The 17,936-nt window shown below is 34.9% G+C and overlaps 1 protein-coding gene across 2 annotated transcripts in view; it reads right to left on the reverse strand.

The window, feature by feature from the left end:
- The window catches only part of MAP4K3 (mitogen-activated protein kinase kinase kinase kinase 3), a 158,973-nt gene that overhangs the window by 52,212 nt on the left and 88,825 nt on the right, over nt 1-17,936 (reverse strand). For both annotated transcript variants that reach the window (XM_045549454.1, XM_045549453.1), the window contains exons 5-13: nt 16,582-16,637; nt 15,945-15,992; nt 12,676-12,718; nt 11,036-11,108; nt 6,305-6,436; nt 6,046-6,108; nt 5,877-5,958; nt 5,676-5,786; nt 3,172-3,250 (exon numbers count right to left, since the gene is read on the reverse strand). In XM_045549454.1, the coding sequence (XP_045405410.1) occupies nt 3,172-3,250; nt 5,676-5,786; nt 5,877-5,958; nt 6,046-6,108; nt 6,305-6,436; nt 11,036-11,108; nt 12,676-12,718; nt 15,945-15,992; nt 16,582-16,637 (687 nt within the window). The remainder of the gene's footprint in view (nt 1-3,171; nt 3,251-5,675; nt 5,787-5,876; nt 5,959-6,045; nt 6,109-6,304; nt 6,437-11,035; nt 11,109-12,675; nt 12,719-15,944; nt 15,993-16,581; nt 16,638-17,936) is intronic.

The raw sequence follows: 17,936 nt of genomic DNA on the forward strand, positions 1-17,936 counted from the left end.
AGTTATAAATGTATGCTTTTTAGCTGTTAATGGCACAGATATCAAATGGCTTAGAGATACGTAGGCTCTTCAAGAATGCGTCCTTCATACCTGTTCACATAGGATCACATAAATATGTGTGATGTGTGATCACACATCAAAGATTACAAAATAACTTTGTCTAAGGTATTAAAACATATACTTCATCTTGATAAAGGACTGCTGAATAGCTCTCACCTGCACTTGTCTTCAAAATGCAAAATGAAATCTGTAATAAAGTTACATAAGGACAGTCTTGTGCATCTATCTGTCTTTTGTTACTGTCACCCGTGAACAGGCTTGCTTCTCGTACTAGAGCGTATAATCCCTGAGTGCAGGGATGCTGTCTTACTAAAAGCCGTAACTGGTACGGAAGTACAGGTATTTTCAGTATCCTCATACCTGAACTCTGTGGATGGAGAACACGTTCCCAGAAAGGGAAGCAAAGTCCCTATGGAGATTCAAACCTTACACTGGTATTACTTTTCTGTTCCTTTCAAATTCCCTAAAGTTATGATAAGTTTCTACCAAAGCATCTTCCAGCTACTTTCAGATAACTGTTGGTCAATCATCCCAGTCTGCAGCACTGTTTATGATGTTCTTAAAATGTAAAAAACTCCCAGCTTTCTGTAACTGTCCATTGGTTCTGATCTCTGTTTCCTCTACCATCTCCTTAAACGTATGTGAAGCCACCCACCACAAATTTATATTTTAAAGTCCAGAGCAAAATTCTTTTAGTGTCTTTGAGACAGCTCCAACATAATCACATGCTGACCCTTCATTAGCCATTATGGGTCAAAACTATGGCAGATAAGAACAGCATCACAATTATTTCTTCTTAAGCAAGTCTTTGCTTATCATATTTAATTAAGGGCACAGGGGGCCTTCCTAAAAGGGAAAGAGTAATATCCTTTCTGCAAATAAGTGCATTTTTATATATATGTTGACTAAACACCACTTAGTTTAGTAAAGAGAAAACACTTGTTGCATGGAGATGCACCAAGTAATTATAAACATAAAACATCAAGAGGAACAAATATACACCATTATTAAAATAAATCATTTTTCCAAAGGCTGCCTTTACAGACAATAGGATTACTGAGCATTCTATACATCATGTCTCACATGAAATCATAAAACATTCTGAAAAGTAGCCATTTGTTAGAGAACTGAATAAGACTTGAGAGCCTCCAATACCAAACCCACAAATTATTAAAAGTAGTCATTTTTAATCCTGTTATTACCCCAATATACCAGAGGGATATGATACCCATATCATTGGCAAACAGGAAAAATGGGGGGATGTACATAATAACATGTATCACTTGCTCCCACCAAAAGGAGGGCATATCAGAATCTCAGAAAAATTGAGGTATGAGATGTCTAGTTTCAAATAGCATACACATGCATATGAATTTAGAAGTTGAGAATCACTGATAGAAATTAGCACAGAGTGATTCAGAAATAACTACACTTTCCTATAAAGAGCCTGGAAATAATTTTTTAATAGAATCAGATAACAAGATAGAAGATACTTTAGTTTTAATAACACTGAATACATAAAATTTTTAAAATCAACTATAAGACATCTCTGATTACTTTCTATATATTAAAGAAATGAAAAAGACATTTCATAATTACTTTTTATATATTAAAAAATAAGAAAAAATGCTCTCATTTGTTAAGGCTGTCATTTTCAGAAAGGGAAAATTAGCAAATTTAAATCCTGTGGCTTCAAAAGGAACTTCAAAAATAATTTTGTGTGGTTACACAACTAGTTGTTGGCAAGCAAAGTACCAAATCCCACTCCTGAGCTTTTCATACAACCCACCATGCTTTCTTTCAGGTGTTTCCTCCTGTTAAGAGCATTTCCAGGTATCATCAACATAAAACGTTGCCCAAGAATTTAATATACATTGTATGGTCTGGCCAAAATCCCAAGGGAAGGTTCACAAAGGACTCAAATAACTCCCATTGTAAAAGCCACATAATACACTGAGGTGGTTCCTGAAGTGAAGCAGTGTTTGTGAAAGACCAGTGAACTACATGGAAGTCGAGAGATGTACGACTTGTTAACACACTGTATGACTAAATCCCACAGTCAGATCTCTTCATCTCTGCATTTCTTCTCTCCCCACCCCCTGCCCCGACCCAGCCAATCAAATGGTGATAGGGCCTGCCCCTACTTAACTTCCATGGCTTTTGAGATGAAGAGATAGATTCATCTTGATCAAAGTATGAGACAAATTATTATTATCATTATTAATTTAGCCAAAAATTGAGGATAATTTTTTAACAGTAGTCATCTTAAGTTACTATATTACCTAATTTCAGTGAGGTCATTTTGGATTTCAGGTCCCCTGTGATGAATCTTTGGCTCACAGAAAACTGTTATCATAAGTTTGACTGCATTAAATTAGCATTCTAAGTCACTGGGAATAAGTGCTTTTAAGGAATAAAAAGTTAAAGCATTATTGTTCCAGGATTTCTGTTGACAGAGTATCATTAATGAGTTGATAGTACTGAGTCCTATGTGAATAAATGGCTTGTCTCAGTGGGACCATGACCTGGCTGTCCATAAGAATTACCTGGAGGCCTATTTTAAAAGGTTTCCTGGGCCAACCCAAGACCTATTAAATGACACTCTGTGAAAAAGTGGGGCCTGAGAATCCATTTCAAAAGTTCCCAGGTTATTCAGATGCTAAGCCAGTCTGCAGACTTCTATCTCTCCTTGCTATTCAAAGTACTGATGGCTTCTGGACCATCCGTGTATGCATAACCTGGAAGCTTGTTAGAAGTAAAGGATCTCAGCTCACATCCCAGACCTACCCAATCAGAAGCTGTACTTTAATAAGCCCTCTAGGTGAGTTACAGGCACATATGAGTTTAAGAAGCATTGCCTTGATTACTTCTATCCTGCTTATTCTGAGAATTTTATTTCTCTTCCCAAACAGTAACAACATAAAGACACCCTGTACCCCTGCCACCAAAAATTCCACAGGAATAAGGAAAATAAAATTCTTACTGTTCTACTTAAACTTTAACAGTGTTTAGTAAGAAAACTGTTTGGAAGACAAGAAACTGTAACTAAATTGTAACTTGAAATCTTATTTTCCATTGTTAAATTATGAACTGTGTATAGTATATACTTACAGTTTATTTCCGAGCGTGTTTTTTCTTCTCTCACATTTCTACTTGTTGAGTGAATTCTATGTGGTACAGCAACAAGTGGCTAGAATAGAATGAAATCAACATGTGGCATCAGGTCTGTTTGATCCACAGAATAACCCAAATATGAAGAAATACTTCATTTTAAGTAAAAATGGGAACAAAATACAACAATTTTGCAAATACTATAAAAAGGACAATCCTAATCACAGCTCAAACTATGAAGGTGAAAATATTTTTATTACCCAGTTAACATAAATCATTACTTGTACTGGAGAAAGCACTTCTGTGCCTAGATTAATACATGTGAAATTAAATACAAGTAATAATGTATTCTGATTTTTTTTTTTTTTTTTAAAGAAATGGGCTCTTGCTCTGCTGCCCAGGCTGGAGTGCAGTGGTATGATCATAGTTCACTGCAGTCTCAAACTCTTGGGCTCAGGCAATCTTCCTGTCTCAGCCTCCCCAGTAGCTGGACTACAGGCACATGCCACTACACCAAACTAATTTTTAAATTTTTATAGAGACAGGGGTCTTGCTACGTTGCCCAGACTGGTCTCAAACTCCTGGCCTCAAATGATTTTCCCACCTTGGCCTCCCAAGGTGCTAGGATTATAGGTGTGAGCCACCATGCCCAGCCTATCCCACTTGTTTACATGTGCAACATTAGACTTGTCTAGATCCATTTTACAAGGATGAATCAAGTACACTAAGCACTTTGGATCTGTTCTGACATCAAGAAATTCTGGGGCTGGGCACAGTGGCTCACGCCTATAATCCCAGTACTTTGGGAGGCTGAGGTGGGAGAACTGCTTGATGCCAGGAGTTCAAGACCAGCCTGGACAACATAGTGAGATCTCGTCTCTAAAAATAAATAAATGAAAACAAATTGGCCAGGTGTGGTGGCAAGCACCTATAGTTCCAGCTACTCGGGAGGCTGAAGTGGGAGGATCACTTGAGCCCAAGAGTTCTAGGCTGTAGTGAGTTATGATCATGCCTCCGCACTCCAGCCTGGAAGACAAGAGGGGGACCCTGTCTCTCAAAAGGAAAGAAAGAAAGGAAGGGGAAAGGGCAGGAGAAGAAGAAGAGGCAGCAGGGGAGGGGAAGGGAAGGAAATTCTGAAGCGGAAGATAACAGTGAAAAAGATTACCATTAGCACCTATCATTTAATGATGACTGAACTCAGAAGGCTTTTAAGGTTTATCCTTCAACTTATATTTTTAAAAAATAATATTTAAAAAACATATACATATTAATGTACACATTTATAGATAATTGGGGATATTGGTTTGAATTTTGCTCTTTGCCACAACTGTTACCATAACTGATTTAAGTAATTGTCAAAAACTGTGTAACTTATGTTTAGGTTGACTCACAGCATTTTATGTTTTTCAGAAGCTTTTTTTATTAAAAAAGTATTCTTCATTCTGTCTCAGTTCCTCTAGGTTATAGGTATACCATTATAATTCCCATGAGCAGGAATCATACCATATTCAATTCTTTTCTTTTAAAGAAATCTTTGTAAAGAAGACTCACCCTCATAATAATTTACAGAAACTAACCTAACTAGTTAAATGTGATCACAAAGGAGTACTGGTAAACTTATACTCTGCATGTCTCAATATGAGATTTGTCAGAAAAAGAATAAACTGAAAAATGTGATTTAAGGAAATCCTTTGAAAATGGAACCTCTAGCATGTCAGGAACAAAACTGATACCTATTTCAAGAAGTTAAATGATTATAAGAAGAAAGACATTTTTAAGTGCCTTCCATAAAGCTAGCAGAGTTCAAGGACATCCACCGTTGTTTACACAACCAATAACAGAATTCTGCCATGTCACATACAGTGAGAGTTTATTTTGAGTGCTACAACTATTAGCTGTGCTAGGAATATTAAATATGCTAACAGAAGTGAACCTTCAATTAATATCAATGCTTCCATCATATTAGGGGTATTCTATTCTCTAACAACTATCCTGGCTCATTTTTTTTTAACATTTCCATAATGGATAATTAGAGTTTTAGTCACCAAGAAAATCAATCCTATACTTCATGAATCTCTAATAATTCATACAGTATGGTAAAAGCATTCCTTTGGAGAAGCAAACTAAAGAGGAAATTTTGAGTATTCTGACATCTTCTTTAGGTACTTCCCATTTGTTTTTCCTTCTACAGTGGATGACTTATTTGGCAACTTCATCTAAAATGACTATTTTGAAATAATTACAGTAATTTCAACAAGTGGATTAAATGATTTGCCTTTGCCATTTTCAGACAATAGTCACCTATAAGTAGCCAATAAAAAAAAACCTAGCACATGACTTCCCAGGAGAGACAAAGTGAGAGAGTTAATTATCCCCGCAGAACTTTTTAATTTAAACTAGACCCGGAAATTTAAAAAATTGATTTTGAGATGTATGTACATACATACATCACACACACATATATACATACATTACATATACCAGTAGGGAAACACAATTCCTACCTCAGGATCATCATCATCAAAATCATGATAAGTGGAATGATCTGGATTATTCACTTTATCCAACAGCTCGATTGCCAAAGACCGTGTCAAAGGTTGTGTGACAAAAGGGTGCTATAAAAATAAAATACAGTACAGAATACTTCTGATTGAATGGCTTTTTATCTTTTGAAAAATATATATATCTCAGGGCAAGAATAATACCTGTAATAATTTTTCAGCAGTAGGTCTTTTTTTTGGATTTTTGGTAAGTGCCATTTTCACAAAATGATGAAAACTATTTGACCTAAGAAATTTCGAAAATTAGATTTTTACATTTCAATTCTTTTTTTGCTCATCTTACTATAAAAGTAAATAACACAAAAATACTTACCACTTCATTTTATCCTTTAGTTTAGGAGGCTGAAAATTGCTTTTTGTCATTAGAAATAATGCTCTGAAAAATTAAAAAATCATCACATAGCATTTTAATATTTCACATTTTAATGCGAATATGAATTCTATTATTATTCATTCCCAAAAAAGGTAAAGCAAGACTAAGAAAATCATTTGTTTACGACAAAATAAATAATACTAAGAGGAAAAAAAACTTAATTTAAGCATAGGATTCTTCAACTTTATGACGCACTGACCTCATTGGGTGTAAGTCAAACATAGGAGGCTGCAGCTCAGCAAGTTCTATGGCAGTGATTCCTACTGCCCAGAGGTCACAGAGCTGATTGTACCCCCCTTTCCTCTCAACAGCTGCAACTTCTGGAGCCATCCTGAAAGAAATATTCCAGAAAAGAAAAACCTTCTGTTTATTGTATTTTCCCTCATAGTCCCCCCAGAGGCACATGGAATTATCACTATCTAAATTAAGGGATAGCTAGGCCTTGACTTCTGAAAAATAAATATATAGTACTTAAAAGGTCCACCTTTTCCAAGATCTTGACATCTCATAGGACCCTCCAACCCAAGCCTCTACTGGTAATTCCTTTGTTACTTTGGTATACTACTTACTAAGGTTTATAGAAGTGTACAATTATGATAGAGCAACATGCCCAAAGTTCATCCACATTCCCAATCTCTCTTCTCTGGGCATGCAAAATTCTATAAAGAAATAACATTTGCAATAAATAATCTATAATTTTTAACTCTACCTCCTTACATCAATAAACTGCAAACTAGCCTCTGTTTTTACTTCACCAAAACTATTACTTGGGGTACCAATAATCTTCGTATTTAGTATTTAATTCATATTGACTACAAATTTATTTGGCTTTTTTCAGTTTTATTATAGTAACAGAAAAGTTATAAAAATGAGTGGCTACTTTTTGAAAATGTATTTATCTAGAGGAAAGTTGCCCAAATTCAGTAATTTTTTTTGTTTTTTTAACTTTGCTACAGTCTTATTCTACTTCTTCTATAAATTTGTATTTGACTGATTTAAATGATTAATTTTCAAATATAAACATATAAAATCCTAAACAATCATTTTGAAAACAACTAATTGGGAGAAACATCTCAACTCTCCCCTATCAAAGAGCAATTTAAATAGGTAGCCTTACAAATGTACATTTGTCTTCTTGGTAAGATTTCAGAAAAGTCAAGTAAGTTAGTAAAGTTAAAAAAAACAAATCAAAAAACCCCTCTAACTTTCAAAATGCTTGGTCTTAAAATCTTTTTAATCTGAAAGAGTCTCTTATAAAAACTTAAATTATAAGAAAGGTGAATTTTAAAGTATGTCAGTTATTACTTTATTGATGGCTAGATTCTAGGTACCTGGTAGAAATGCCCTGGTAGGGTGTAAAATGCATACAGGTGATATGGTTAAAAAAAAAAAATCAGTGAACACTTTAGAAAAACTTGTTAAAGACAAATGTCTAAAGACAAGACCAAAAATTCTGGCAAACTAGGTAAGAAAATGACAACTATAAAAGACTGGGAGGGCTATAGACTCTGATGTCATCTGTATGCCATTTGAAGAAAAGGTAAAACTAAAGAGACAGAAATCAGATCGGGGTTAACAGGCTAGGGCTGCCAGGAGAGAGCTTACTAAAAAGGCACAAAAGGAAATTTTTTTGGATGTTGGCAATCTGTTTTATCTTGATTGTGGTGGTGTTTCTTACCACCACAGCACACAAATTTCTCAACATTCATAGACTTCTGTACCTAATAAGGGCAAATTTATACCTCAATAAACCTAAGGGGAAAAAAATCACGTTTTACACATCTAAGTTCTCGTTGCACCTTAGGAAAACACAAACTGGGAAATATAGTTGATGCATTATGGGTGTGGTTTGCACTACTAAGATGGAACTCTAATAAGTGATCCACTCAAAGAAAAGGACTTAGTTCTGTATCAATAGATTGCTGAATAAATGTACGTATATGTCTTAAATTGAAACGAAGTGTTTAGGGTACATACATATGTATTACTTTTGAGACTTGCCACTTCAGCAGACTTTTTCAAATAACTGAATTAACTTGCAACCTAATCACTTCAGAAGAGAGAGATTCCATATCCCCAGAGTTTAGGAGAGAAAAACATGATACTAGAAAGAGAGATACAGAGGGGAAGTATTCAAAACTATCATAAGAGGAATGACATTAGTTTTTAATCTCTCAAGCTGCTGGAGATCAGTCATCATCAACAAATGTTTAATGAACATGCGTACAGAATTAGGCTAGATTCTGGGGATTGAATGAGAGAATTCATTCAGATGTTTGAAATAAAACTGAGAAGATGGAGTACTTAAAAATAATGACAGATAGCTCTTCAAGCCCTCATTCCTCTCAGAAATTAACCCAAAACAATAAAAAAAAAAGAGAGAGAAATATAAACACACATCATCTTTGAAAAGTCCAGGAGGCATATTTTACCTAGAACCATAACACACAAAGACTGCAAATAGGAGAATAGTAAATGATGTAGCAAACAGGAGGCAGGGCAAACCTTCTTGGGTGCCAAGGAAAAGAACAAGCCAATCAACCCCAAAGAATCCCAGAAATGTTGACAAGTTAGGGTTAAAAAGTAGCAAAAGTGGGGTTGAGACTGGGCTGAAAACAGGAGTATTTCAAAGTGTCAACAGTTAGTCCTTCAGATTTCTACTCTCATCCAGTAAAGCCCTGCAATTACTCTTTCCTCATTCCCACTGGATAAGGACCAAGATAAACAAGAGAGGCTTCAGACTAAGATAGCAGGAACAAAGGGAAGCAGGGATTAAAGGGAGAGGACACGATTAAGTAGAGGTGTGTGTACTTAGAGTGATGAGTTCCCCAGCTTCCTTCACTTGCGCAGTTCTAGAACACTAACAACCAGGTGTACACCCTACCTCCCATGCACAACGAGTTATGAATCAATTGTTAGTATCTTGCTTTTCAATTTGAACCACATTACAAAGATGATCGGACACTTGAGAGAAACCTTTATCATGAAACTGTGAGAGAAAAATTTGAGGAACTCTTACAGAAAGTAGAACAGAAAACATTTTTAAAAAGTGAGAGAAGATGTAAGAACATTAATGGATTAATTTAAGTGGTCCAAGATATTAACTAATGAGTTCTAGAAAGAAAGAGCAGGAGAAAGTATAGCAAAGAAATTATCAAGTAATGTAAGAGTATTTCCCATAACTGAAAAGACAAGAATTTCTGGATTGAAAAGTACAAATGCCAAGTACAACAAATAAAAGTAAAAACCCGAAAAAACAAACCAAAATATTCTGTGGTCTATTATTATGGAATATCAAAACACCAGGAATGATTCTGGGGGAAGGAGTTACATTTAAAGGATCATGGATCATAATGGCATCACACTTCCCGTGGGCACCACAGCACAATACTTCACAAATTGCAACCTAGAATTCTATACCCATCCAAATTAACAATAATGTGCAAGACTAGACATGCAAAGTCTCAAAAATTTTATTCCCCATGCACTCTTTTCAGAAAGATGTTAAAACACATGTTTCACCAAAAAAAGGGAGTAAATCATGAAAGAGAATATACGAAAGGAATCCCAAACTGAAGATAAAAAAACTTCCAGGGCAGAGCTACACAAAAGAGCTAGAGAATAAATAGTTCAGGCTGGACTAGGAGGGAAGAGGATTCCAGGAAGAATTATTCCAGGAAAAAAACAAGAGCAAAAAAATCAGGACTGACAGACAATCTGACAGACTTTATGGTCTGGAAAATTATTTACAAAACTGTAAAATGTGGGAAGGTGTGGGAAGTCTTAATCAGGGATTTAAAAAAAAACCCAAAACTAAGAAAATTAAAAATGAAATTATTAAAATCCAGGAAATGTTTTTCAAGTATACTAATAGTATATTAATTGACTCAGCAAGTCACTGGAAGGATAAGATGAATGAAGATAGCCAAGATCTTCACCTATCATAGCACAAACTGTATAAATAATGGATAATCCTAGAGACAGCAGAAGATACTAGAAGAGTTTTTCTTATAAGCCTTTTTAGCACTATTTTACTTTTTAAATACACATTTGATAAAAGACAAATCTACATAAAAATGGTATATATCATATCCTATGTATAAAAACATGAAGTAGTAACAATTAGTGCCACACCACTGCTGATGTGTCAGATGAGGAGGGTATCAGGGGACTGGCAGCACATCAGCTGAAGACGGCAGGACTCCCAGAGCCCTGTCACTTCAGACAAAGCAATGGTATGATCAAAAAAAAGCTCTATATCCATCTAACACTACAATGATAGGGCTTAATATCACATCTGCACATAGTTAAGTGGCCGAAAACTATTGAGTAAATAAATGAAGGAGGAGGATAGTTTTTATAGGGCAGTCAAAGAATACTAGCACACAAATGAGACTAGAAAAGAAAGTCTGTGGAGGAGATTAATAGGATTAATAGGTTAATAAAGTAGATACAGGCCACATCATGGAAGAGTCCACATCTCAAGAAATCTGCATTTGATCTTGTAGACAACCAAAACATGCCAAAAAGTTTTGAGTAAAGGGGTACTGTGAACAATGTAATGTTGAAAGACTAATTAGAATATGGACTAGAAATGGGAATGGAGAAAGATATAAAAACATCTGTGAAAATACATGCGTTATGTGTAGGAGCAAGGATTGGGTTTCTCCAGCAAAGCTAGCACTGTGTCAAGGTTCCTGAAAGCCATATCAGTCTTTAAAGCATTTTCAGGTTAATGAAAATTAAAACGGTAGAATATTTTTTGGCCACGTAATCCATTTACAAGCATACATGGCTAAGTTACTTTACTATTGATGACCTTTTTCTTAATGTCTTAGTCCTAACAATTTGGACCAGTCTACATTTTTTAGAAATGTTGTATCTAATAATGATAGAACAAAAATCTAAATATCAATTAAAATACAATTACCAATATGGTGTGCCAATGAAAGACTTCCGTTTGGCAATTGTAGCTGTTATCTGTGCAGATACTCCAAAATCAGCTATTAAAAAAATGAGAAACATTTAGAAAAGAAACCTGAGAGAAAATAAAATTGTCAAGGCAATATGAAAAGAAACTTTCAATAATTATCTTTATTAGGTTGATTTCACAGAAATGTGAGATATTTTTAAATATTACATTAAAATTTTTAACTTTAATGGACTAGCACTGAAATATCACAAAGCAGTCATTGTGTATCATAACCAAATAGATAGATCCCCATATATCCCCACATAAATCAAATGATAACAAAGGTCAAGATCCAATAATTTTGAAGAGAGATAGCTAAGAGAATCTAAGCTGCCGTATTTATTAATATTATAATTCCTAATTCTTAGGACCTGAAATTCAAGGAGTACCACTGGAAGGGACCTTTATGTAGTATTATATTCCATTCACTCTCTGCATACCCATGATGACTGACATCAAATAAACCAGTAAGTCTACTGACAAATCCATATAGCTTGAAAAGACATTCAAACAGAATATTCCCAAAATCTTAGCTTAGCAATATATTCTAGCACCAATATCGATTACTATCAGGAAATTTATTTTGATGCACAATTTATTACTATTCTTTAAGGTAAGTATGTTGAGTTTTAATATTTTCTAGTTTAGCAATGATGATTTCTAAATCCTTCTCAGCTAAGACATAAACAGTATGCATTTGCACAAAGGACATAACATTGCCACAAAATATTAAATTGCTGATAGGAACTGTTCACTGGGGAATTAATAGTTAGATAATTGAAAAGAAAGGACTTTTCTGCTTTTCTCGTATTTAGAGGTCATTTAAGAAAACTTTATTATGTTAAATGTTAATTATCAGATACATATTTTAAAATGATTAGCCCTACAATAGGCTATAGTTCAAAATAGTGTCATTTATATTTTTATAAAATACATATTTTAAATGTTGATTTATTCTATATCGTTCAAAATTGTTTCGTATTTGTTATTAAATATTTCATTTAATACCTAACAGATATGACTTTATGAAACTACTGTATTGAACATCTGTTCTGTCTTAAGCTTTCAAATTAAGTCATTATAGGTTTTGAACTCAATTTTAATTGTAACTTTCATAACCAAAAGTTACAAAATGTAATATAAGTTACTGTTCGAAACAAAGCAACATTCAGAATCTAAATTACATTCTTATATAAGTAATAATGTATTTTATTTTAAAAGCTCATGTAAAGAATGTAGGATTTCTGGAGTTGCTGATTTTTAAATTGTTTTTTGTCTTATTTTTTGGTTATAAATAATTTTGTCCAGATTTCTTACTAGAAGTAACATTCCTAAGTTTAGAGGTGAAAGAATTCCCAAAGGATATTGTTTCATGGTATCTTTATGATAAATCTGTCTTATGTGAAGGACAGACTTTATCCCTGCCTAAGAGAAGAGGAAATGGATGCAGAGGTAACATCGACTCTACAATGAGATTTCCATCTAAAAATACATAGATACTGTCCTGGGGAGGGAAAAGTTGATCCTACAAAGGAAAACATAAACTTACTATATTTTAGAATAGATTTGTGCATGTGACAAAATTCCAATTTACTTACCTAATTTCACATGACCATTATCCGTTAATAGAATGTTAGCGCCCTTCAAAATGAGAACATTTTAGTTAAAGTAGGAAACAGACATTTTATCAGACAGCACATATAATAGATTAAATATACATACTGAAAATAATCACAGCTTTAAACCTAGAAATACTTAAAGTATACTCAATTAAAATATTAAATCATTATATTCATAGGAAAATTTATTGTCCACCTTTTAGGCAATTTGACTATCCTTATAAAATGTTCTGCCTTACAGAAAGCTGCTACTAACATAATATGAAGTTAATATAAAAGTGATATATTAGTTTTCATCTAAGTGTTATTTCCTCACTGATCAAACACTATCACTATACTATTACAATGGCATTTTCAATTACTTGTATCACACTTTAAACTTGATTACTATTTCTTATTTTTTTTTTTAAAAGAAAATCTCCCTTTATAGGAACTCACCATCAGCTGAACCAGTGCAGCTGGTGTGAGACTTTATCTTGCTGCTTAGTATATGAGGTTGTCTAACCTAATGTGCCTTGCCAACAGTTTAAAGCCGTCCAGTATATAAACAACTAGTCACAGGCCCACAAAATTAAAATGTCACCTGTATGCATAACCTAACAGCATTTTAGCCATTTTTAAACAAATTTTATTTATTTATTTAGAGATGAGAGTCTCGCTCTATGTTGTCCAGGCTGGCCTCAAACTCTTGGGCTCAAATGATCCTCCTGCCTCAGTCTCCCGAGTAGCTGGGACTAGGTGTGCACCACTGTGCGCAGAGCCTACTTTAGCCACTTTTGCTTGTTGGCCTAAGCTCAAAGAAGATAATGACTACCTCAATAAGCTCAAAGCTTTTGCAAGAGGTAGAAATACTATATCCCAAAGGTATTACAGGTACCCCTGCCCCCTGCGCGCCCCCCCCCCCCCGTTCTTTTCTATGTTTAAACAAGAAAGCCAAAGTAAGCAGCCTGTTTAGTCTAAGGTGCCATCAACCATGTAAGTACAGGTTTGGGGGGAAAAATACTGAGAACCCTACCACTTCCAACCACCATAAGGAAGAAAGAGCAGAAGACTGGAAGGAAAAAAGAAGAAGAAAAAGAAAATAAACAGGAAGGTTCTCAGACTCCAAATGTCACCAGTGAAGCTAAGTGGCACTCATCCACGGATACTGCTGTAGTTCTATGGAATAATAGCAGAAAGGAGAAAAAGGACAGAGAAGAGACTAGAGCAGGGATTTTAACTTGATCTAGGCCCTTAGCAATCTAGACTTCTGCCAGAGTCTTCAGTTGGCTCCCTAGCTCCAGATTAATTTTCTTAAGTTATAGCTTACAGAACATTACTTGTATATCATGGCCGGCTTTCTTTCCTTCCTTTCATCCATCTCACTTTGAGAGAGTACTAGTAGTCAGGAGGTATGTTTTTAATCTCTGGAGTTACATAATGAGTAAGTTTCAACTCTCATGGAGTTTACATCCAAATAGAAAAGGAAGAAAATCTAAAAGTAAATATATTTATCATTTATCTATCTATCTTTCTACCGGCACATGAATGAACCAACATATGATTCAAAGTCAGGCAGAGGTAAGTACTCTGAAGATAAATAAAGCAGTGAACAGAAGGCTTCCCCTAAGGTAGTAATATTTAACAGAGATCTGGATGAAGTAAGAGTATAGCCATGACAAAATCTGGGAGAAGGCCATTCCAGGAAAAGGGAACAGCAAACACAAAGACCTGGGGCCAGAATGAGCTCTATTCCAAGAACAGCAAGTTTAGTGTGGCTGGAACAGAGTAAGTCAAACAGAGAGGACTGGAGTGCGAGATGAGGTCACAGAGAAATGTAGGGGCCAGATCAGGAATAACCTTATAGGCCATGTGTAAAAGCATCTGGACTTTATGCCGAGTATTATGGGAAACCAATGGTGGTTTACAAGGAGGAGAGTGACAAGACCTGATTGAAAAAGATCACTTTGGTTGTCAGGTGGAAAAGTTACTACAGAACCACTCAAGAATGGTAGCAGTGAGACCAGATAGAAGGTTATTACAGAAGTCTAGTTGAGATATATTGTAGTAACTTAGACAAGGGTAGAAATACTGATGCTCAGAATCTTCCCAGTTAGGCCCAAATTCTGAAGTCCAGCACACAAGTCTGTGCATAAGGAATACCAACTACTCAGCCAACCCTATCTCCTTTTACTCTTATACATTCTCTTCTATTCAATAATATGATACAGTTTTTATGTTCTCTAAAATGGCATCACACTTTCTAACCTCTGTACTTTTGCTCACATTGTTCTCTCTGCTTGGAATGCACTCCAGCTTCCACTTCTAACAAAAACCTGCCAACCCTTCCAGATCATCTACGTGCCACTGAAACTGAGCCTTTCTCAAGTTATTCATCTTCTTATGCTCTCTTCTACCTCTGAACTCCAAAGTTCTTTACGCCTTTTAGTGACTTATGAGAAATACCTAAAGCAGGAGATCTCAACAGGTTACCTGCAAGTCCATTGAAATTTCATGGACAATCTGAGGGCATGTGCATATGGGTATTTTCTGAGGAGACAGCCCATGGTTTTCATCAGAGACTCAAAGGGCAACAAGATTTGCCCCAACCCCCACCCCCTAAAAAGGTTAAGAAATTTTATGTTAGAGAAAACAAGAGAGGAAAAGAGAAGAGGAAGGATGATCAAGGAAGAAGGGACAAGGAAAATAAACGAAAAGAAAAAATATATAAATTAGGAAAATGGCAGTATCTTAAGAAATAACTCCAGGAGTCCCACCACAGCACCTGCTGTGCCACTGAGCTAACCCCAGCACATCCAGGGTATCTGCTCTCCTCTGCCAGCTAAATAAATAAAAGGCCATCAGGAAATACCAAGGTTTAATATATCCATTTTGATACATTCTTAATGATACTTCCTTAAGATTACCAAAATTTACTGGAAGATTTAAAGCATGAAACTTACTAAAAATTGTAACTTAAAGAAAGCTATGGACCCAATCAGCAATTTTATAAATAAATAACTACAAAGAAGCTAAAATGAATTATTAAAACATTAATCCACTAAATTATACATTTTAAATGGGTGAGTTTTTATAGTGTAAACTGAATCTCACTAAAATCAAACTCTTCAAAGTATCACTCATTTTTATTACAGTAACATATTTCAGATAACAAATTAATCAAATGATCAAGACAATTTTGCTCAACAATATGATAGGAATATTTTAAAATGAAGATAGGGTTACTAGATTAAAAATATAACATATACCTTTATATCTCTGTGCATTTTTCCTTTACTGTGAAGATAATATAATCCCTGGAGTTTCAAAAAAACAGAAAAAATAAATAAGGTTTTATCACAGTTAGGATTTTAGCTGATCAACTGGGTATTAATCTCTACATTTTATTTACTCCTTACAGAAGATCTAGTAGTAATCATTAACATATTTTAATGAGATAGCCTAACAGACAACAGAATCAGGAAAATTAGTTAATTTTTCTAAGACAATTTTCAGTAAATTATGCAAAGTTTGAAATAACTTTTAAACAGTGTATATCCAATTGGTATCAAAGTAAGTTTCAATTTCCATGATAGTGTTTAATTTTCAAGCCTTTCTTTGGTATTAAGAGGAATATAATATATATAATAAATTCATAGGGCTTGAATTTTAGGTTATATTATAAACTTTAGGCTTGGAAGTGTTTATTTGTAAATACAATCTGAGTTTGTTACACACTTAAAAAACTCTTCAAGAGTTTATCAAACTATTAATATAATATTTAATCCTTAATTTAACAAGTAATGGACAATAAGTAAACAGCTAAATAATGAATGTTACTTTTTTTTTTTTTTGCAAACATTGCCTGGTAAAAGAATGGTACTTTTTAATTAGCACTTGATTTACCTGTAGTGTTTCTCTGCTAACATATGCAATTTGCAGTTCTGACAGAGGTCCAGTTACTATAAAAGAAGAGAACTAATATTAATATTAGTCAATGCTGCTTTTCAATAAATGATAAAGTTTTTACAAGTTCCACTAAGCAACACACTTAATAAACCTAGACAATGCTACTACAGTGTAAGCTCCATGAGGGCAGGGTTTTGTTTTGTTAAATATGATTTGCTCATTGTTGTATCTCCAGTGTTTATAACAGTGCCTGATAGGGAGAAGCTGCTCGATAAATATTTCCAGAGTGGGCCAGGTGCAGTGGCTCATGCCTGTAATTTCAGCACTTTGGGAGGCCAAGGTAGGAGGACGACTTGAGGCTAGGAGTTTGAGATCAGCCTGAGCAACATAGCGAGACCCTATCTCTACAAAAATTAAAAAAAAATTAGCTGGGCGTGGTGGCACTTGCCTGTAGTCCCAGCTACTCAGGAGGCTGAGGGAGGAGGATCACTTAAACCCAGGAGTTCGAGGCTGCAGTGAGCTATGATGACGCCACTGCATTCTAGCCCAGGCAACAGGGTGAGACCCTGTCTCAAAAAAAAAAAAAAAAAAAAAAAGCCTCAAAATCCAAAATTATAAAATAAGTCAGAAAACAATTCATTGTAATGATATAACAGGTTGTGAAAAGTTGTTAAAGGACAATATTAAACAAACAAAAAAATTCAATGGAAAATAGAAAAAAAACCACCTATTATGTTGGAACAATAAAAAATTCAAATGTTAGTTCTTAAAAAAAAAAGTAAGTAAAAGTTAGAGGGGGAAAAAAATGGGGAGAAGGAGCTTGTGAAAAATATTTAAATTCAAAATGTGCCCCCTCACTATGGTAGTTGAAAATATGTAGACAAATTCTTTGATATTTCTCCCTTCAAGAGTTGAAACTTAATTCCCTTCCTGAATGTGCTCTGGACTTAAGTGACTTGCTTCTGAAGAACAAAATATGGCAGAAGTGATAGTATGCAACTTCTGAGACTACATTATAAAAGGCTTTATATGGCCTCCTCCTTGCTCTCTCTAGAATCACTTGCTCTGGAAAAAGCCAGCTACCACACTGTGAAGACACTCAGGTTGTCCTATGACAAGATCCACATGGTGAGGAACAGCGACCTCCAGCCAACAGCCATCAAGGAACTGAAGTCCCTGGCAATAACCACAGAAGTGAATCATCTCCAAAGTAAATTCTCCAGCCCCAGTCAAGCTTTCACATTACTGCAGTCTCAGCCAATAGCTTGACTGCAACCTCATGAGAAACTGTATGTTAGAATCATCGAACTAATAAGCCATTCTCAAATTCTTGACCCTCAGAAACTGAGAGA

Source organism: Lemur catta, chromosome 4, assembly GCF_020740605.2.
Source record: "Lemur catta isolate mLemCat1 chromosome 4, mLemCat1.pri, whole genome shotgun sequence".
Taxonomy (NCBI): Eukaryota; Metazoa; Chordata; class Mammalia; order Primates; family Lemuridae; genus Lemur; species Lemur catta.